This window comes from Python bivittatus, unplaced genomic scaffold (assembly GCF_059951505.1).
Source record: "Python bivittatus isolate LINGU-HERP-01145 unplaced genomic scaffold, Pbiv_v1 ctg000610_np1212, whole genome shotgun sequence".
NCBI lineage: Eukaryota > Metazoa > Chordata > Lepidosauria > Squamata > Pythonidae > Python > Python bivittatus.
The window spans coordinates 44,447,924-44,470,632 of record NW_028277088.1 but is presented as its reverse complement, the minus strand read 5'-3'; the positions used below and the strand labels follow the sequence as shown (position 1 = coordinate 44,470,632).

The window sequence follows — 22,709 nt, the reverse complement described above, 5'->3', positions numbered from 1 at the left end:
TTTTATTTTGATTGGTTACCGTTTTATATATTATGGTATATATTATATGTTATAAATCATCGGAGTTGGGCAGCCTAGAAGTGTGAAATATAAATAAATAAATGCCAGTCAGGCGCTAATAATAATCCTGTGCATTTTATGTTAAAGAGGATAATGAATATGTAAATATGTACCCTTGAGACCTAAGATACAAAATCCACTTTTATCTGATGCTGAGAAGATGGGCATCATGGATATCTCTCTCTGAATATTTTCTTCAAGATAAGCTTGTTGAATATTTAAAGTTTATAATAGCAGAATAAATTGGTAAGTAAGTTGTGCTTCCTCTGTAAGACTATCTCTTTGATCTTCCCCATAATCTTCTCTGAGAGGAAAAGATATCTTGATCCACTTTTGCTGCTAGCCAGAAGAAGGGGGAAATGGCTGGTTAGAGTTGAACTTGATGGCATAACTGCAGTGTATGCACATAACTATCAAAGATGATACGAGGCCATATATTTACAAGCAGCAGGAAAGGCAAACCTACCACTCCAGCTTAAAGTGAGGGTTAGAATAGATAAGCATCTGTCTTGAATGCTTTAGAAATTAGATATCCTTTCTTAAGACTCAGTTACACAGTATAATCCATTCATTGGGGCTTTCTCAATCATATGTTTGAGGGCTCTACTGTATTCTTTAGATTAAAGGATAATCATTTATAATATGAAGAAAAACGCTGTTAAAAAATCTTGTGATGTACACTGAGAAAACCATTTTTATTTTCTGAAGAACAGGGCTAAACTTTAAATAAACAGAAAATAATTTTACAGTCATTTAGTAGTAGCATTAAAATATCAGCTTTACTAAAAACAGCTGTTGCACACAGCAACTTCAGATCAGCTCCTTGATGAAGCTTTACATTGTTAATCCTGCTACATGTTTTGTAGCAACACACAATCCACTCCTGGTTACAAACATATTGGACTTCCAAATATTTTTCCACCAAAGCCTCCATTGTGTCAGGATCTTTCCTTTGAAATCAATATAGTCAGTGCAATCATAATCCCATTACATTTCTTCAGCATTTTAAGAAAGAACAGGAAGCTTTGCTAAAGCAACATTTTGCATTCTTAGTCCCAAATAAAAAATATCTTGCACTCATTGTGGGAGATTCAAGTATAATGCGCAAAAATGTGAAACTAATTCTAAGTGCAGAATGTAAAGGCCTCATTTAGAGGACTTAAACACTGTTTCTGCTTCCATAATATACTCTTAAAATTTTGCTTTAAGTAAAACTGTATGTAGCAATTACAGATTGTTCCTAATCATCACTTTCTTCTGCATCAAAAGAAAGCAAACTACTATTTTTCACTTGCTTAGCTGAATTTTGGAAATTTGGAGAAATCTTCTTTGTCTCTTTAATCTTCTTACTTGAAGTAACTGTCAAACCAGAATACTTCTCTTCTGCTGAACGCTTGGGAGGTTTCCGGAATACAATCTTCCCATCTTCAGGATCAGCTTCTAGAGGTAAATACACAAATGATCCTTTACATACTTTCTCCTCTTAACTACAATGATCCTGCAGACTACCTCAAATATCGTGAGGAATAAAACCTGATAAAGCATATTTTTACATACAAAAGATTCAGATCATACTCTGCATCACCACATAGAACTGAGAGGATTTCCACTAGAAATGCCAGAGAGCAAGTCACCAGTCAATACAGAATTTTGAGCTACATAAATCAATGATTTGTCTGATTTATAAGCAATTTTCTAATCATGAAACAGTAATCTAAATCCTTATTCTCAGTTCTCTTACCGTGAAACAGGAGTAGACAATTTTCTTGCAGCCAGGTGCTGCACTAAAGCCACAAAAACTATACTATAATTGATAATGGTCAGAGTAAGGTCAAGCTGTCCCAAAGACTCACTCCTGTTGCAATGCATTAAAATTCCAACTTTCAGAAACGCAGGTTCTGAATCTATTACAAAATGAGCAAAAATATTAGAAAATTATTGTAAAGCATTTACAGAAATTGACCAAATTCACAGTTTTTAATCTATTGGATTAGGAAAGAATACAGTTAACTTGAATAGTATGTTGGTCATTTAAAAAAATGACCAGAAATATGATTAGGGCTACCAAACCTTGGTTACAGACATTCAGATGGCCACAAGATGGCAGCAAAATATTTAGAATATTCTGTATTTCTTTGCCACTGTCCAGCGGTTGTCCAGATTTTGGAAGCCCAGACCTTGTGGTCCTGAACTTGACAATTTATGATTCCCCCCCCCCCCAAGAGAATAAAAATGGTTTCAGTAGGCATAAACTACCTGATAAATTGACTGGTAAGAAAGTAATGTTTCTTAATGTTTTCTGAAATCATTGGACTCTGCTGGTTAAACTGGTCCAGTTCAAATGTTGCAGCCACAGTTTGGGTCAAAGAAGTAGGCTCTGGGCACTCCCGCTTTCTCTTTCCTGTTCCTTTCCTGCTCATGTTCTGCAATTTCTTACTTGCTGGTTTATTAATTATAGCTTAATCAATCCTGTTTTATAAAACTACAGCTTAGTTTGTCCAAATAGTTCATTTCCACCAACCAGGAACCCAGTTCAAGGCACAACTTTCTCTTTTGCTTCAGAATAATCATATTTCCCCAGTCTGAACAATTCAGGAAGCTAGTTTCATCAACCAGGAAGTGAAGGATGAAGGCCAAGCACATAAAGGATGCACTGATGGCACAATCCTGAAGTCCTTTCAACTATGCCAAATCAAAGTTGGTGGCTGGGACAGCTACATCAGGCCACCACTTAAGGGGTCTACCAGAAACTGCTGCACAACTACTATTTAACTCAGTTAAATTACACAGTCCTCCAAAAAAATGGGTGGCTGCTCAATAGCATGGGACATACAAAATCAGAATCCAAGATCTGAATTCTAATATATGCTACTCATTTTTTGGGATCACTTCATGGAGGTGAAAGTACAGGAGAGCAAAAATGAGCTGCTAGATTAAAGTACCTCAATACTTTTTTGTTGTTGTTGTTATATAGGAAAGCTACAGCTATAATTCACAAGCCAAGTCTTATGTTGAAACTGCCTGTAATTAGATGATTTATAGATTATGAAACATTACCAACAATCATTACTTTTACTGGGTAACCTATTTTTCTTAAGTAACAGAATATTTTAAATATCAATTTTGTAATAAAAACTTACTCCAAACCCCTCAGTGCAATGGATTTCACCTTATTTAATAACTTACATTGTATCCTTATACCACAATTATCAGGAAATTAATAATAAACTACATCTTTGATAGATTAGGGTGCCTTTTTCATTGAAAATGTTATGATAGTCTCTGCACTGACAGACTAAATTTGAACAAGATCGAGCATGTCAAGTGTATCCCACTCATAATAATTATGCCATTCGAAAACAATTTTAGGACCAAGTCTAACACACTCCATTCCAAGGAGTTCAAATTTAGATTTAAACAAGCCAACAGCTTAGAACACTCCTAATATGCTAAGACAGTATTTCTTAATCTTGGCAATTTTAAGATGTGTAGATTTCAACTCCCAGAATTCTGGGAGTTGAAATCCACACATTTTAAAGTTGCCAAGGTTAAGAAACATTATGCTAAGAAGTACTGCTGAAAGGGCTGCTAGGGGATCCAGCTGTTAAAGAGAAAAGCAATTCATAAAAGCTCACATCATGGAAGGAGAGCCCCTGGTTCCAAAGAATGAGATTTAACATCATGCACCGTTTTAGGATGACAGCATTTCGTTTTACCTGGATTCCATGTTTCTAAATCCAGCACTGAAAGAGTCTAATCTAGAAGCTGCTAAAATTATTTTTTAAGGAAAATCTTCTAGAAAATCACACCCTGAATGTTAATTTCCAGCAGACACAAATAAAGGGTATGCTGGCTCAGGGCCACCCAAATTTTTCAATCATAAACAAACGTTTCTGGGAATTCTTGACTGTTCCCATAATGGCAAAAGGGGTGAATAAAGAAGGGGATCAGAAAAAAAAATGACTACAGGTAAAGTCTTACGCATGCTCTTTATGAAGAGTAAAAAAGAGAATGAGATCCTAAATCAATTTAGTTAACATGTTGAAGTAAAGAAACGCTGATTTGTGGGGGCCTGCAGGAAGAGATACCATTTTTTTAATTAACAGCCAAATATGCAGAGCTCATCCTCAGATATAGGAAGAGTGATGAATTTCTACTGCATACTCTATCTGGGCCAATGACCTCCAAAAACTGATGAGCTACCTATCCTAGAAGAATTCAAAAAGAAATTTACAGAAGAAACAAATACTGTGCCAGAAGCTTGGGAAAACTCTATCTTAGGATTTTGAAAAGCAAATTGTTGTAAAAGGTCACCTAAAGACTATAAGTCACCCCCACCCTCAGATAATAAGCAGAAGTTAATTTCAAAATGCAATGAATATAATAACATTAGCACAATAACATTTAGAAAAGAACAAAGCTATGATAGTTCAGGAAGAATATATTTGGCAGGAACAGGCAAGCTAATTCTTTAAAAATAGCTAACGGGACAATCCTTTTAACAAGTACTGTATCCTGCTGTATGGAGAAGATAGGAGTTGTATTCCAACATATTTTGAGGGCGCCAAGTTTGGGAAAATTGCTACTGAACATACACCGAGCCCAGGTTTCCTTCCTTCTGAGTTGTATGGTGGTCTTTCAATATTTCTTTAACAAGGAAGAAAAAAAACAACAACCCTACACTACTCCCAGGCAAGAACCGAGGCTCATCAAGGCAAAATCATTTAGCTAAACTTAATTTATACAACACCATTCACTAGACTTCTCTATACTGTACCTTTATATCTTTGCAAACCATCCTTGCTTCCCTCACATCCACCAACTCACATATCCTTATCTTTAAACATCTCACCTCTCTCTTTTGGGGAATTCATCAACTCCATGAACTAACCCACAACTTTTTCATTCTTCCCCTTCTTCTCAACCCATCTGTTTTTCATTCATATATTGGTTTTTGTTTCAAATCACATTTATTCTCCCTATATGAATAAACTGTCTCCAACATATGTTTTGTACTGGGCACTCCCTTACTTATTCAATTCACATTCAGCACTTATTCATTACTGACTCTTTCTCTTCTTGCTTTATTACACATATTCTCTTAAGTAACTGATTCCCACTGCATTCAATTTATATTTGTTTCTCTTGACATAATCAATTCTCATTTCCATATAACAAAGTAGGCTGAAGAAGCCATTTTTACTTTTTTTGGACAAATATTTATTCCTCACAACATACCATATTCTACCCACTACTTTTCTACCAGCATTTTCACATGTTAATTTTTTCCATCAATTTCTTTATCTTTAGTAAACATTTTATCAAGGTCCACAACTTTATCTAGTGTCTCTAATTTTTCACAATTTATGTAGAACCTCCAATCATTCACTCACTCCATTTTCCCTGTCAGGCACAACTAACATACTGTTCAATACATTAATTTTCTGATCTGTTGCTTTATACAATCTAATATTAGTTACAAAACATTGGGGTCTCAGCCAACAATATGGTATTGCTTGCATGCAAAACTACATGTACCTTCATATCCCAAACCAACACACTTCTAACATCACTACAACATTCATTATACATTTATGTATAAATATATTAAACAACCAAGTGGACATAACACATCCTTGTCTTAATCCTACTCAGTGTTGAACTGTTTGTTGAGCATTATATTTAATCTCCTGCATACTTTATTCTCACATATACTAAGCCCAAATGAACCATAGGAGAGCTTAACATAGTTTGTGAAACCAATCACTGAGTAACTTTAACTGCAAGCCTGTTAAAAGCATTATTTGACTTTCTTTTACATCGTCTGTACATTCAGGTCTATATAAACGATTCATTAAGAAGGTTTGTGCACCAATGTTGCCACTAGAATTGTATCTCATGATTTTCAGACTACAGTACAGTACTACCTTCACCTACCTAATGATGTCTGTCTGAAAAAAAACAGTGTTGAAATAAAGAGCACTGAAAGCCAATCTATTTTCCCCAGTGTTAAAAATCAATTTGTATACAAGGTTACAAACATAACAGCAATTCAATAAGGCTGCCAATCAGGTAAATATCAACACTTAAAGTGCTAAAGCAGCACTTTGGAATAAAGAAAGTATACTTTAATGCCCTAACAAATAATGTGCAGCATTTGTTTTTTTAAGACAAAAAAGGGGAGAAAAAAAACAAGCAAGCAAAGTGAACAAGACTAAAATAAGATTACAGTTTGAATGAGTAAGGAACCTTGCTGCCAAGTTTTTCAACTTACGCATGCACTACAATGTCCCAGAGGAAGAAGTATTAGAAAAGTTGCAGGAAAAAAGAAATCAATTTTAGACATAATGAATAGATGAAAAAGGCTTTATACCCCAATTTACTTTTTATATGAAAAGTTATTTTGTAAAAAAGTGTTTTTGACAAGATAGTAATTCTCTTCAGGATTCATGTGGAAGCCTTGTAAAAAACAAAACACTGCATAAACTTACTGAAGTGGTTTTATTTTTAGAAATTAGTTTTACTCTCAAAGCAAACTAATGTTAAAGGAAAATAATCATATGAGTTAGTTAACAGCTAAACACATCTCCATAAGAGAAGATCTATTCCAATTTTCCACCAAGAAGTGTGATTAAAAAGATGACGTAACTATATGAACTTAATGTGTGTGTTCAGTTCTTAAATATGACACATATAACACTGCATGTGAAGAAGATATAACAATATGAGGAACTGTCTTATTCAGATCAAGAAGACTGGCCTAGCTATCTGTCCTCCCAACAGCTATTGCTGTTAACCTCCACCTCACTTCAGCCTACTCTTCTTATCTCATTATCTGCTAAGTGAAGTGGAGAGAGAGAAAACAAAAGAAAGGCATGCTTGATACAAGAAATAAAGGAGTACAAGTAGTCCTCGACTTATGACCATTCGTTCAGCGACTGTTCAAAGTTACGGCAGCACTGAACAAACGGACTTATGACCAGTCCCCAGAGTTACAGCCATTGCAGGGCGCCACAGTTATGTGATCAAAATTCGGGCACATGACAGTCGCCTACACTTATGATCGCAGGAGTGCTTCAACTCCCCCCATCTATACGCTTTTGGCCCCCTGCACTCTGTGGCCCCTGCCACCCTAGCTGACCTTTGCTGTCTTTTTGCTCCTGCTGCTGATCAAGCATGCCCAGCTTGGCCCTTCGCAAGGCAGCTGCTGGCCACAAAAGGCTTTCTTCCCCAGGTTGCACACAGCAGTTTATTATTATTATTATTTTATTATTTATTTGACTTGTCCCCGCCCATCTCCCCACAACGGGGACTTGTTTCCTTGCAAGACATGGGAAAGATGGCCTCACGTGGCCAGCACTGCCTCGCAAAGGGCAAGGCTGGGCACATCCCATCAACAAAGGGAGCAAGAAGACAGCAAAGTTCAGCTGAGGCCGCAGAATGCAGGGCAGCAGGGGCCTTGGAATGCAGGGTGGAGAGGGTGATGCAGCTGGGACTGGGCTGCGGGGGCTGTGGCTTCCTGGGATGGCTACAGCTTTGTGCTGTGCTGCTGGGCCAGGCTGGGGCTGGCCTTTGTGCTATGAAGGGCTTTGCGCTGTGCTGCAGCTCAGGCTTCTTGCAGCCCCAGAGCCGTGGCCCACCAAGCAGCGCAAGAGCCACAGCATGGCAGACAGTGTCAGGCCGAGGGAGTGGCTATCCTGAACCTCTTACGCTTCCCACATTCCTCCTGTGTGCTGTGATGTCTTTTGTCTCCTTTCCCTTCCTGGAATCCACCCCCTCCTTCCTGATAGCCTTGGTCTCTCACTTCACCCACCTCTTCATAGATATATTCCATCACAAGCAGCCTCAGAGCCGTGCAGTTCTGGGGATTCTTGCCACCCCACAAGACAGGGTGCAGGGCAGCCAAAAGGGCAGTTGGGGGAGTTGAAGGGAATGCATTCCCTTACCTTGGAAGAACCAAGGCTCAGGGCTGGGAGGGACCAAGCCTGGAATGGCTTGGATTGGGATGGGTTAACCAGTGGAATTTGGTAAACAATGGCAACAGGGAGTGCCAGGATTGCCGTTTCTAAGTGATGCGGCCACGTGATGTCACGCTTTATGACCGCACCACTTAGTGAGAGAATTTCCGGTCCCAATTGTGTTCTACCTGTACAGTGACAGCTGAAAGAACAGGCACTTCAGATGGCTGTAAGTAAAGATCATTGAAGTGAGTGGTAGGTAAGGGGGGATAAGAAGCATCTGCCCTACGCAACAGCTTACTCCCTGAAATCTGGACCATTCTAACCCTGTTGACTCTGAGATATATTTTTAAGAGATCTTTTATGGGGAAGAATGTTAATCCCTGGTTGCTATTTGTTTCGAGATAATGGTTTTATCTTGGTATTTAAATGTGTTGTAAGCCACCCAGAGTCATTCTGAATTGCACAGGCATATAACCTGAGGAAATAAATAAGGAGACTGATGAACATTGTATAAAAGGATGCTAACAAATAAGTTTGCCCTACAAAGAGGCATTCACACTCTGCTTAATGTTAACCATGGCCAAGGGACTAATTTGCTGATCATTCTATAGTTGATCAAGTAAATATTGCTTCTGCTGCTAAGGCTGGATAGCTCAGCAAATTTGCAGCAGATAGCACTTCTTTTTTTTAATTATAATTTTTGGAAACAAGAACAAAAAGCTTGCCTAGTGGATAGCTACAGGATAGAAAAAGGCTAAGAAAATAAAACGCCAAGGAACTGTTTGGAGTGAAAAAGCAAACCAGTGGATTGGCTGCTGCAGCAGCAACTCTGCACTCTGCCTCCTTTCCCTGGAGGACAAATGGTGTAACAATGAATTAGGAATTAGTGATTCCACAACATACCTGTGACCTTGGAAACCTCTTTGATCTCCTTTTTGATCTTCATAACTTCTTCTGCAGATAGATCCCCTTTTTTCAGTACAATCACCTGTGGTTGTTCATCTTCCTTGTCACTTCCACTGTCCTCTTCAGGAACTGGAAGCTGCTCTCTCTGGAAAAGATATAATACCAATCTAAACAGATGGTCACCCTTGAAAAAAGAAACTTTAAATACAATACAAATAGAAATGCAAATACTTTAATGACCAAGTATAAAATATACACAAGGAATACAGGGAATGGTTGAGCTAACAAGGTGGATTTAACCTCCTCCTCCAGAAGTCTTCATACTGTGACCCTGTCTCCTACTTTGGAGTAGCCCTTAGAAATTCTTGCTGTCATCACCTATCTTCCAGGGGGCACCTCACTGGCATTCACCTTTTAAAAAGATAAAAGTTGTCACAACATGTGCTGCATTTCTGGAGATTAAAAGGAAAAAAGTACAAAACCTGAATTTGCAGCCATGTACCTTAAAGGTGTGTGACTAGAGGTTTCAGTTTTCATTTTTTCCTTTTCCTCTTAGAAGATAGATCAATTTCATCACAGATAAATAAAAACAAACTTTATTTTAAAAGTGATAAACTAAAAACCATTTTAACTTTAAATATCCAAAATACCAATGTTCAATAGTGAAGGAGGTCAATTACAGAGTTATTCAGAGCAAGGGAAAAACAGTTTAATTAAGAAAATTTACAAAAGGAAATTAATGTTTCCAGCAGACCACAAGATGCTGCTGGTTTGCTGTAAATGAGCATTCTACCCAAATCTATAGAAAGATATTGGAAAAAACTTCATATGAATTAATACAGATGAGAAAAGATCCTTAAGTTGTTTCCTTACACACAACCTAAGGATATACATAAAATATCAAAATACACACAATTAATGAGCATTACAGAGAAATAAGGGGGAAAAAACAAGTGACTTCCACAGCATAGAAAAAAGACATTCTTAGCACAGATTCCTGTCTAGACTTGTCATCTATGTCTTCAGAATTAGAATTCTCTTAAATTGGATGTTCCCTCTGTTTCTATTACCTGGGTATTCTACAGATTACTGGCAAATCCAAACTTTAATCAAAGGCTGTATCTTTTCCCAGGTTTGGTTCGCAGTTTTTTCCTTTATTTTTTCGCTTCCGGGTCTACTTCAGTCATATCCACATAGATGCTTTGCCATGCTTCCTCCCATCCCAAAGCCAGCAGAAAATCATATTACCATAAATGTTCTATCCCAATATAAAGGATGGGGCTGGGGTATTTCTTTATGTCTATGTTGCAAAAAGCCATGACTCCTTGTGGAAACTCAATCCTAAACTTGTAGCTTGCACAAGAGAATGTTTATTGGGAATGTATAAGTATTTCTGGTGGTCAGGAAACTATATTCATCACAGTCTGGTAATCTTGTACCAACAACTATTAGTAAGGAAGCACTCAGACATCAATATCAACCTTCTCCAAAATGGTACATGCTAGATAAATTGAAATAACTTCCAAAATTTCCAGCCAGCATGCACATTAAAATAAGAACTGTAACATTGGACTCCTCCATCATTCAGCCTGGCTCTAACAAGTACTTTTTTGAGATCATGTATTGTGACCAATAAAAGATCAGCACCCTGCTAAAGCAAGACAATCATACTTTTAGATTGCAAGGCTCCAGTGTTAGACTTGCAGCTGCAGCTCACCTCTACTGGGATTTTACTGAATAAATCAGTTTCTCCAGCTTTATTTGATTGCTGCAAAATGGAAGAGTGATCAACAGTGCTAGTGTTATGATTAAACATAATAATGGAATGGAATAAGCCTACATGTTTACTCAGAAGTGAATCTTCCCAGTTCTATTGGGCTTATTTCTAAATAAGCGTTTTTAAACTTTTCTATTACATTCTTACAACCCACAGAAACTTTAACTAGTATTTCCAATAGAAAGTCTAGCTAATATCAAAGCAATTTATTTCCAAGCAAATATGATTAGGATAGCAGCAGAAACTGCAAAGTAGTTTCAAATATGTCATCTTGTAGAACTTTTTTATGCTGTATGGTCTGTACAACTTATGGTTTTTTATGAAGTGTTATTTTTAAAGAAATCACTGCTATTTAACTAATCCAATCCTTCCTATTCTAAATTAGCATATCTATCAAGCCTCTAAACAATAATGCATAACCACGGGAGCAAGATTCACATGGAGTTTTATTAATCAGGTTTCATACTAGAAAAAGGGGAATCTTTGAAGATAGTGAATCTTGGAAATTGAACAAGCAAAATTCCAGCCTTCATTTATCAGCAAATTCATTAAAGTGAGGCCTCTGTGAATTGCTTGAGCTTCTTTCTCCCAGACTGAAGGACTAGCAACACTTTTACCAGATAAGACTTGAAACATTAATCTGCTCTTTGTTTGTCATTACTCCCTTGCCTTGAGAGTTCTCTTACAATATCATATTCTATAGGTGCAAGGAGTTGCCTGAGGCCTCTGGAAACTTTAGGTGTGCCCCTTCAGATATGTTTAAAAAGTTGTTACCAATTTATAATTTTTAATATGACAAAAATAAAGAAATGTATTTAATGTTACTGAAATATAAATAAAAATAAAATTATTTTTCCTTGCCTTCACCGATATTTCTTAAAGCCTGCCTCAACACAATATTCAAAAGCTAAATGTGGTCTTCGCTCCCAAATAAGCTACCGCTTTATTTGGCTTTATGCAAAGCACCCACTCGATCAAAGATTCATAATCTGCGATCCCAATGAATCTTGAAAAGCCTTCGGTGTGGTCCTTGGAAAACGCCAAAAGTTATTACAAAATTGCAATTTTGAATATGATTCAATGGAAGAAAGTATTAAATATGTGACCAAAGATAGTTTTATTAACTATATTTAATTTTATTTACATTTAAATGTAAAGGAAGTGAAAATAAATATAATTCTTTCCTGGCTCGCCTACTACTTTTTGGAGTGTGGCTCCCAAGACACTATTCAAAGCCCAAGTGCAGACTTTTACACACACACACATCCGACCGCAAAAGTGACAGAGGAAAGGGTTAAAAGTATACAGATGAGACAGATGCGGTTTCCACAGGCTGTCACTACAAGCAGTGGTACAGCATGCACCCCAAGCTTACTCCTTTGGGACACACATGTATAAACGAGGCATGGTGAGTTGGGTGAAACCCATCTCATACTAAAGCTGTGGCAGTAGATACGCTATCCACACAGCGATCCACACAGTCAAAAGCAGCAGCAGGGGAGAACAGCAGAAATGGTGAGAAATCCTGTAATAAAAGTCATGCAACTCATGCGAATCTGTTTATTTATTAATTTCCGTTTCTCCTTTCTTCCCATGCGGAAATGCGCTGTTTGGCACTCTGCAAAACGGGTACACGGAAAATACTGTTCACGTGGGCTTTTTGTCGGCCCTAACAAGGATCCTGCCCTTCCCTAGGGCTACCTTATCTATGCTGCAAACCTGCGAACGCCCACCAGGTGGCAGCAAGAATATCCATAACAGTAACGCTCTCACTCTCTGGTGTCACCTAGTGGTCGTCCGGAGTTTTGCAGCCCTACCCTATTCTTGTTCTTTCCCTCTCTCCCCAATGGGGCATTTTCCTCTGCAGTGGAAGGGACGAGTATCACTCCTAGGAAACTCAGCCAGCAGAGGCCTGCCGGGGGCCCCTCGCAGCACCCTTGCCAGGGGGCCACTACACTTTCCACCTCGCACTTGAGGAAGGAACGGGGAGGGCGTTTAAGCAAAAGGGCGGAACAAAGGGATTAGGAACAGAAGGGCGGAAGTCTGACACTGTTACCTTGGTGTCCACCGTGGGCCCCTCCCGATAGCCGATTCGCTCTTTGAAGCGACTCAGGAAAGCGGGCTCGGCCGGCTTCACATACGAAACCTGATTCTTTTTGCTCATGGTCGCAGCGAGGGTCAAGAGACGGCGCCTTCTGTCACCCGTCCATTTTGCTCCCGCCCGTGTCACGTGGGAGAGCTGGCTTCAGCGGCTTCCTTTCCCTGTTTGCCAATGGCCGCTTCCACCTTGGCTTCAGCGCAGCAGCAGCGGCTTCCTGAGCGCCAAATTCAAAGGGCCGCCATTTTGAGCCGAGGGAGCTTCAGTCCCAAATGGGGACGGAACTGAAGGGGTGGAAAAAGGAAGAGGATGGCGCCCGGGACCAGGAGTAAGTGGTCTTGAGAGAATGGCGGGTGGGAGGCTGAAACGGGCTGTAGGAGGAAGACGGCACCCCGCTGTTGCTGAGCTCTTGGGCCCCCTCATGCTACCTAGCTTAGTCCCTCTACCCCTGACTTTCGTCTCGGAAGCAGCTCTTGACTGACAAAAAGCTTCGGTATCAGGAGCCTCAAATTAAAATGGTCAGGAGAGCCCTGTGAGGATTAGTTCATTAGCCCGAGGGCCACAACCCTGCAACCCTTGCAGGGTACCGCCGTCTCTAGAGAGTCAAAATTGAAGAACATCAGGCTGTGCCGTAAACCTTGTTGTGAAACACAGCCGCAGAACAGCCATTTCGCTTTGGCTTCTTAGCTGACCGTGTTTTTCATTAACCGGAACTCTAATATTTGGTGTTGTAACTGCGCTGGTACGTCATATTTTTTTAATGTCTAGGAAGGTGTAACCTAAAAAACCTGACTCAGTTCGGTCCAAATTCTGCTCTTCTTTTTCTTCTCCTTATATCAGTTAAGCAGGCCTAAACAAAGTCATAGAAGGCAGTGCTACTTACTTAGAGCGACATGATTTTAGAAGTGCACATTGATTGCAAGATTTGGTTTAATCCCTAATTTGACAGAGTGGAAAGTCTGATTTGCTTCAGAAAGACTCAGTGGTTCCTCTGATTAGACTTAGGGCATCAGTAAGAAGCTGGATTCATGAAGCCAAGCATGTATTCAGCCAGTTTAATACACTTTCCTTCAGTGTCTGAGGCAGCACAAGCATATGCCAGCATAATTTGTTCTGACTTGACAGCCAGTCTCTTGGTAAGGCCAGAGAGCAGTGCTACTGTATAGATATCCACCACTCACCCTAATGAGTGCTAGGAGATGAGGCCAGTTTTGACAGATGGCTAGACCTATGGGTTTAGCCATGTCAGAATCTGATCCATGGGATATGTGAGGGCTTTCAGTTCCCCCACAAGGTGAAGGGGGGCTTCCTGATAAAGCAGGACATGCTTACCTGAAGGCCTTCATCCATTCTGTGGTTGAGCTGCTGATTGTCTTTCTCACACACTGTTACACGCTCATCTGTCTTGTGCTCATTGGTCTCCCACTCCCTTGGTCTTTCTCGGTTTTGCTCTATCAGTCGCTCATCTTGCTCTCTCTCTCCCTCATTTGTCATTCTCTTTTGCTTTCATGCTGCTGTCTCCTGCTCACTTGGTGTTTTTCACTGTCTTGCTCTGTCTCTCAACCCTTGATAACTCTGTTGCTTTCTTGCTTGGTCTTTCTCTTGCATTCTGTCCCTTGATCTCTCAGTGTCTCTTTTGCTCTATATAAAAGCAGCTGTCCATAGGCTTTTGCAAGTGGATGGCATGGTGAATTCACTTCAACAGGTTTTGCTCCACCATACAAGTTCCCTGTGATTTGGGTTTTGTTTTTTGGTATCTTTTTTTACACTTATCTTGCAGTTTTATGTAACACTGCATGAAAACAAGGTGCCTGCATAATATCTGATCAGAGCTTTGTGAGCGCTAGTGGGGCAGATGCCTGATCATTCCTGCTGCACAAGCAAAAATTATCATGGAGAGAAGTCACCAGTGACCAGGCGGGAGAGGTTATGCTTATAGCAACTGAATACAGCCATTAGGAACTAGGCAGATGCCAGCCTCTGCCACATGATAACACAGTCACTACCAAAGCACCACAAATTATGCATGTAATAAAGGCTTATGTCAGAAGAAGATGGAAAACACTGTAACACTGATCAGTTATATAAGTGGTTAGGCAGCCCAGTCATTTTTTGGAAGTTAATCCTTCAAACTAGAAGTGGTTTGCGGTGGTCCAATGATAAAATAAGTGTTTTGGCTGGAATGCCATGTCCAGACCACAATGAACTGCATCCAGTTTGGAGGATTAACTTCTGAAAAACTACCAGATTATTCCTGAAACATCCAGAATTAGTGTGGTCTGAAAGAGGAACAGTAGATTTTGCACATCTCTACCAAACATCATAATCATTCTTTAGTTGTGTTAACATGGCAATAGTATGTGAATTTCTGTTTGCCAATCATTGTTGTGAAGAAGCATTCAGCCTTTATTTGATCCAGGATTGAATAGTTGGTACTTTTTGCAGACCATTCTGTTAATAACATTCTCCAGATCGATAATTCGATAGCATATCTTTTTCTTGCATTTTCCAAGTGTCCAGCTTTCACAGTGAAAGAGCATTCCTTTTATTCTTCTGAACTTGGTATCACAGATGTAACCTTCTACTTCATTATCTTTTTGTGTTTGTCATTCCCCTCCTCCCTAATCTCTCTTGTATTTTCTGAGTTTCTCCAAACATAGCTTCTTGTTCATTATTCTTCTGAAGAATCTTTATAATCAGATGTTCTCATACAATCATTACTGTTAATATATTCAACATCCTGACATGATACAAATAGTCAAAGACCTTGCTATAATTAACGAGGATACTGTAAAAATCACTTTTTTAGATTCTTTCTCTTTTCATTATCCTTCTTACATTAGCATCTCCTCTTTTGTCTCTGTTTTTTCTGAAACCTACCTGTTCATTTGACAGTTATCTTTCCCTGTATGCCACACTTTGCTTTTATGAGGAATGCATGCAATTATTAAATAATTTGCAATTTTCCTGCAACTCCCTTTTTTTTGGTCCAAGTATATATCTTTGCAAATCTGTAGGCTATACAATCTACTCCTATCTTTGTTCACTAAATAGTTCAATGGGCATTTCATCTGCACTTACTGGTTTCATATTTAATGGTTGGTTTGTTACCTCTTGTACCTCATGAAGGCCTCCTGGAAGTTACAACTGGTCCAGCATGCAGCAAAGTGTGCAGGTCTCGGTGCTTCATATTTTGTCTGTGTTACACTGCTGATGTGTAAGCTGCACTGGCTTCCAGTTGCTTTCCAAGTGCAATTCAAGGTGCCGATTAGCACTTTTAAAACCCTAAATGACATGGGGCCAAGTTATTTGCAGGACCACCTCTCCCTGAGGGTATTGGCCCATCACCAGGTTAGATAGGGTGGGTGCACTCCAGGTCCCTTCCTTAAATGTTGCCATTTGGTGGGACCTTGGAGACATGCCTTTTCCATGGCTGCTATGATGCTTTGGAACAGCCTCTCCCTGAGATTTGGAGGGCCTCCATCCTATTAGCCTTCCAGAGAACTGTGAAGACCGGGCTCTGCCCAGGCATTGGGCTAGGATAGAAGTGAGCCAGCAAATACAAGTCTAAATGTAGAGTTCATGGGATGTTATGGTTCTGTGGTTGGGATATATGGTGGTGGTGTGGGGTTCAGTTGGTTTTATTTATTCTGTTTTTATTACATATTAGGATCAGCATGTATAAGATAGGTGGTCATATAAGTTTCTAAATAAATAGATAAATATTCTATTGGAGTTGATTTCTGAGTCTATTCACTTTCTATAAACATTTCTGTTATTAACCCTGTTTGTAAAGGCTTTTGTTACAGTTTTTTCATGTTCCTTTAATCTCATTTGCCTCTGTTAGTTTTCTTCCATGATTATTCCTGAGTATTTCTAATTTAGTTATACATTTTTCTGTGATTTCTATGATCTTAAAAAGATCTTTAACCCCCTCTTTTTTTTTTTGTTACTGTACTCTGTTAGTTGACATTCTTGATTGAATCTTTCCTTGTCCTTTATTGCTTGATGATGAAAGTTTGTGTTCATTGGTTGTACATTCCTGGTACCCAAAGCTTTCTTCTTCCATAATGATAATTTGTGCTAAAAGCCACTTGAATTTTCCTTGATGAAATTTTGGGAATATTTTTTCCCATTTTGGATTTCACAAAGTCTCTTATCTCTCCCCATAGTTCTTCATTTTCTCTTTCACATAAGTTTAGTAAATCTGTTCCTTAGATTGATCTTATATTATGATTGTATGTCTTTCATGTCATTACTTGCTGCCCCACTTTGCTATTTTTAGTTTTCTAAATTTAACTTGTTATATTTGACATAAATAATTCATGGTCTGTTCCACAGTGTGCACCTGGAATGTCCTATCTAATTGGATCTGTATACCTCCCTATTCTACTTTCTACTGCATAGCAGATTCCAGTGTTGTCCATCCAGTGATCTCCGTCCTATTTCCTGAATTGTATATACCCAGTTCAAGACTTCCTGAGATTCTGGTTCCTCTGTAAAAATGGGATGACATTGTATAATGTTGAACAATGTTAATGTTTACTAGATACAGAATATGCTAATAGTAAGAAATATGATCCTGCCATTTACTGGGTTATACTCACATACGTAGCACACATTTGTTGTACAGGTAATTCTCATTTAGTGACCACAATTGGGACTGGCAACTCGGTTGTTAAGCAAAGTGGTCGCTAAGTGAAATCCAACTGTGCTTATGATCTTACTTCAGCTTTCCTTTGCTTTACAGACTTGCGAATGTCATAAATGTGAGGATTGATTGTAAAGTTATTTTTCATCATTGTTGTAACTGTAAACATTTGCTAAACAAGGCAGTCGCTAACCGAGGTCTACCTGTAGTAATTTCTACCTTGATAATTTCAGGTTCCCCTTTGTTCTTGCTTCCTTCACTCTGTGTTTTCTGATTCTTTGTGTCCTTGTAAAAGTAGGAACTTCTCTATCAATTTTGGTACTATCAATATTCAGACTTCCTTGCAGCATTTATACTCTTCCCCAGTAATTAGAGAAATGCCTTCTTACTTGGAGGTCTCATCATCTGGCACTCAAAGTTTTCTAAATGTTAGAGCTATGTCAGTTTTTTTGGCAACAGTACAGAAGTGGTTTGCCATTTTTTTTTTCAGTTTTATTTTGGACTTTCCTTCTAGTGGAATAATGTCTCTGACACCTACAGAGCCCCACCTATTCTTGCTCCTGTTGTATTGTGGTTTACTCTTACCCTCTCCTTTCAAACTTAGTGGCAAAGGTGATTCTACTAAATGCTTGCATATCTGTTGGTGTTGCTCCCATGGTATTTGTGCTTTATTTGTTTGTTTATTACATTTCTATGGCGGCCTATCTCAAATACATGTCTCTGGGGGAGCTAACAATTAAAAACAAAATAAAAGCAATAAGCAAAACTATAGAAATATAGTTTTCACATTCTCCTGCCACATCAAGGTCATAATGCCCTAGGAGGGAAATAAATCTTGGTAATTAAGTATGATTAGTCCCTCAACCTACCCCCCCTCCCCAAACTTTCAATCCCATGGGCTATATTTTGGCGTTTATACTAGAAGCACAAATGCTTACCTTTTGCTCATAAGTAGTTATTCCATTATGGATGCTGATACAATTAAAATGTAAGTTGATGTCTAGGCTTGCAATATATCATATCTTTTGAATAAAAATGCAGCAGAAATTCTAAGCATACTTTATAGGAAGTAAATCTGATTCAGCTCAGTGGGATACAGCTGCTTTAATTTTGTTTAAATAAAATCTTCCATAGTTTATTTTCCTACATGAAGATTATTTATTATTTATAAACTAATTTTCATGTTCTTCCTTCAGTTTTTCCTTTTGACATCAATTCTTGCACAGCAAAATGGGTAATTGTCCACAAACCCTATACCATAATGAATCAACTACTTATTAATGTTGTAGACTGTTTTTTCTGCTAAAAACTAACATGTAAGTTGCATCTTTTTAATAATCATATAGCAGCACATTTATGTGCATATCTGTTTGCAGAAAGTGAATAAGGGTTGCCACCCCAAATGAAGGTTAGTCAATCAAAGACATGGTAGCATATATGATAGGCTTGCCTTCCAGGTTTTCCAGAATCTGGATATCAAATTTTGTTAGGCCAACAGCACCTGTCATCAGCATTAACAACTGGCAATAATTCTTTTAGATGGTAGCCTTTTTTCTTGCTTGCTTTTATGTATTATTATGTTTTATCACTTTTGTTTTTAGGTGAGTCACAGGACATGGTGACATCACCCACTAGGTAAGAATTTCTTCTTATATATAAATGCTACTGACTTTGTTACCAGATCAGAGACTGACAAGCCAGTTAGGACTATAAGATGTAGGAATTCTGTCTATCAGTTTCCAGGAAAGTTAGATCACTCTTTCCCACTACGGTAATGCTTAATTATAACAGTCTCAAAGTATAGGATATAAACATATCATTTTAGTATGTGTTTATAACAGTGTGTTTGTACTTGTTTAGTTGTAGCTGTATACCAATAGGTCAAAATAACTTGGTAAATTTTTACTAACATGTGATTGATTAATTAATATACTCATGTAAATGTTTCTTTCTTTAGTGCTGATGGTGATGCTATCAAGGTTTACATAAGAGTGCGTCCTCCTTCAGAAGGAACTACAGTTGCTGATAGAGATAATGGCTTGTGTTTATCTGTTCTTTCATCAAACAGTATCCGTTTGCACTCAAAGCCTGAGCCTAAGATATTCATATTTGATAATGTGGCAGATGCTAATACAACTCAGGTAATTTACCAGAATTCACATATATAAATATGGAAGATTATGCCAGAAGGATTCTTGCCCAATGAAGGAGTAATGAGTGACCAAAATAGAGTTGAATTATTTAAGCAGGCTGCTGATATCATTTGTTGCCAAGCATTTCTGGTTTTTTCCCCTCAATTTGCCTATATAATTAATTAATTCCTGAGTAGAAACTGAGCCAGGATTTTCTTTAGAAAGAATAAAATATATTACCATTACCTTTTGTGATATTCAACAGTTAAGTCAAACCAAAGCTTTGATTTAATAGTCTTATTCCTAGTTAGCTTGTTTATTTGATTTATATTTCATCTTTATTTTTTATAACTCAAGCTGGTCTATATAATGTTTTCTCCCTTCCTCCTTCCCTTATTGGAATTGATTGTATATAGCACTGATTTGCAAAAGTTTGGTATAATTTTCTAAAGCAGTGCATTCTAAGCCCCCATTCATAATTGCAGAGTGAATCTGAAACGCCTCTTCAGATTTTAAAATTTTGAAACCATCTTTTCCTGTTGTAGTGAGCAAGGAACATATGTGTTTACTCTGCTTCTGTATGAAGGTATAATCAGGGTGGGTGTTGCTATGTTCTGTCACTGTATGTGTGAATCTCTGACCTCCCCTCATGTTACATGTGTGATTATATGTGCTGGGAAACAGAGGGTGAGCTACATACAATCTGCTCTGGGTCACTTGGCCAGGAAAGAGAAGAACTTAGAATGGAAGAGTTACAGCATTCAGAACCCCTGCACAAATGCCTCTCCCAAAGGGATGCACTGGAATTTTTTTTGTCCTTGGGCCCTGGGTGCATCTGGCCCCTTTTTTTATTTTTTATTTTGCTTTACTGGCACACCAAATTTAGTTCCATTCTGTTCTGGTTTTAGAAAGTTATTCTGCTGATGGAGTCTTGAGCTGATTTCTTTCCAATATTCTGCTTGCTTGAAAAAGAAAAACAAATGGTTATAATTTTTTCCAGTTATAAACAAATAGCAAGACAAAGGTGAAAAAGAAAGCAGCATTAGATGAACCAGCTAAAACCAACCAGTCTTAAAAAATGAAAGACAAAGGAAGGACAGGAAAAAGATTAAAGCAAAGAAGCAGAAATGTCATCTAAAGGTTGAAAAACAAGTTGATTGAACTAGTCTATAATATTAAAATTTATGTCACATTTAACAAATTATGTTTTTGTGTTAGTTATATTCATTACATTCATCTCATAATGACGCTAACCTATTTCTTGCAAGCTATTAATTGAATGCAAGTCTCATTGATTTCACTATTTTGAGTATAATAATAATTCTGTACTGTCAGCAGAATTGCTCATATTGAATGGAAAAAATCTTAATGTCATAATACATAGCAGCAGCAGCAGCTTGAATCACTCCACTGCAGGATGAAGGCCTCCATAACTGGAGGTTATGGACTAAAATCTATCATACTGGTCCAGTGTGGGTGTGTAGATAAAACTTGTTGACGTCCTCTCCTATGGCTGTGAGAGACAGTGTCTGGCCTGAAATCCACTGGTTGGTTTCCATGCCTAAGAAGGGACTAGAACCTGGGTCTCCCTGCTCATAGTCCAGCCATACCACATTGGCTCGATAGATAGATAGATAGATAGATAGATAGATAGATAGATAGATAGATAGATAGATAGATAGATAGATAGATATACAGATGTATACTGTTCAACAAATAAAGTTCTGTGTGCATTATGTTTATGAATTTATGAGGTAAAGTTATTTTCCTCAGTATAAATGCTAACTAATTCTGATCTTTTCTGCCCAGGAATCAGTGTTCTCAAGTGTGGCAAAAAATATAGTGGAATCATGCATGAATGGCTACAATGGAACCATTTTTGCTTAGTAAGCTTTCAACTTCATTTCTTTATCACATTTGTGTAGCATGTGCTCCTGGCAAAGCCAGTCTGTGGCAATTAACAAAAGTCCAAAACAATAATAAAAATATAAAAAGTAAAAACTAGAGATCATGAAACATAAATATTTTTTAAAACCAATATATTTCATAATATATGACATTATAAAATCCATGAGATAAATTAAAAAAATTCTATATGGGAAAACCTAGAATATAAAATAGGAATGGAAAAAGGGTTTTGTTCTGTGAATGGAATACACAGATTAAGTTCAGCCTCAATTCTGGGCAGAATCATCCAGCTGAACCAAAATCCAGAATATTTTAGTTATCTGGGGCTTTGGCTGAGACAAATTTGGAGAATTCTATGGAGCAAGTAAGACAATGCTGGTATGCCTCACCTGTCTTTTTCATCTACTGCATGACGTGTCTCTGCTCCCCTGATCTTTCCACTCCTTTCTTCTATCCCCCACCACATGTTGCCGTTGCCCCTGCACTTGAATTCATGTGGGACATGTCAACCAATCAACTGGCCCTCCCCCATTTTCCCATGTTTTCATTTCTCTTAGCTCCATTTAACCACTATCACTTGCCACCTCCTCTTTACCCATTTTGGGACATTTTTGCCTGGAACATGCATGTTGTTCTAGATTCATGTCTGGACTACACATACATGTTCCAGGGACATTGCAGGTACTCCTTGACTTATGACCACAATTAGGACTGGAATTTTCATCCCTAAGTGATGCAGTCGTAAAGCAAGACATCACATGTCCGCCTTGCTTACCAACAACAATCCCAGCAGTCCTGGTTGCAGTCGTTAACCATGAATCGCGGGTTGTTAAGCAAGTACCCACCCCAATCCAAGCCATTCTGGACTTAGTCCATCCCAGCCACAGCCCTCAGTAAGGTAAGGGACTGCCTCAACTCCCCTTACCCACCTATCTCCCCCGCATCTCTGTCCTTTTGGCTGCCCTGCACCTTGCCTTACAGGGTGGCAAGCAGCCCCAGAACCGTGCAGCTTTGGGGCTGCTTGCCACACCTTGGGAAGCTACAGATGCCCTTGCCACCCTGCACTCCAAGACCCCTGCTGCCCTGCACTCCGCCTCCCCAGCTGACCTTCGCCATCATCTTGCTCCTGCTGCTGATGAGACGTGCCCAGCCTGGCTGCTGGGCCAGGCTGGGCCTGGGCTTCACGCTGCAAAAAAAAAAGCAGAAAGCAGCCCCA

At 38.7% G+C, this 22,709-nt stretch overlaps 2 protein-coding genes across 2 annotated transcripts in view; one reads left to right on the top strand and one right to left on the bottom strand.

Annotated features, from left to right (window-relative positions):
- Positions 1-728: 728 nt before the first annotated feature.
- Positions 729-12,943, bottom strand: KIAA1143 (KIAA1143 ortholog). The gene is made up of 3 exons (XM_007437532.3): positions 12,761-12,943; positions 8,925-9,072; positions 729-1,500 (listed from the first exon to the last, which is right to left on the bottom strand). The coding sequence occupies exons 1-3, from the start codon at positions 12,866-12,868 to the stop codon at positions 1,301-1,303; spliced, it is 456 nt and encodes a 151-aa protein (XP_007437594.1). The 5' UTR covers positions 12,869-12,943; the 3' UTR covers positions 729-1,300.
- Positions 12,944-12,947: 4 nt separating this feature from the next.
- The window catches only part of KIF15 (kinesin family member 15), a 46,619-nt gene continuing 36,857 nt past the window's right edge, over positions 12,948-22,709 (top strand). Inside the window, 4 exon segments of the mRNA XM_088150918.1 lie at positions 12,948-13,130; positions 19,055-19,088; positions 19,411-19,594; positions 21,395-21,471. Of these exon segments, the coding sequence (XP_088007044.1) occupies positions 13,112-13,130; positions 19,055-19,088; positions 19,411-19,594; positions 21,395-21,471 (314 nt within the window). The 5' untranslated portion in view covers positions 12,948-13,111.

What these genes read in the sequence shown, in the direction of transcription:
- KIAA1143 (XM_007437532.3), bottom strand. Translation starts at nt 12,868, where the DNA reads ATGAGCAAAAAGAATCAGGTTTCGTATGTGAAGCCGGCCGAGCCCGCT. An exon ending in GGCCCACGGTGGACACCAAG is followed by an intron (nt 9,073 to 12,760) that starts GTAACAGTGTCA and finishes TATCTTTTCCAG; the next exon opens with AGAGAGCAGCTTCCAGTTCC. An exon ending in AGAGGTTTCCAAGGTCACAG is followed by an intron (nt 1,501 to 8,924) that starts GTATGTTGTGGA and finishes ATTTACCTCTAG; the next exon opens with AAGCTGATCCTGAAGATGGG.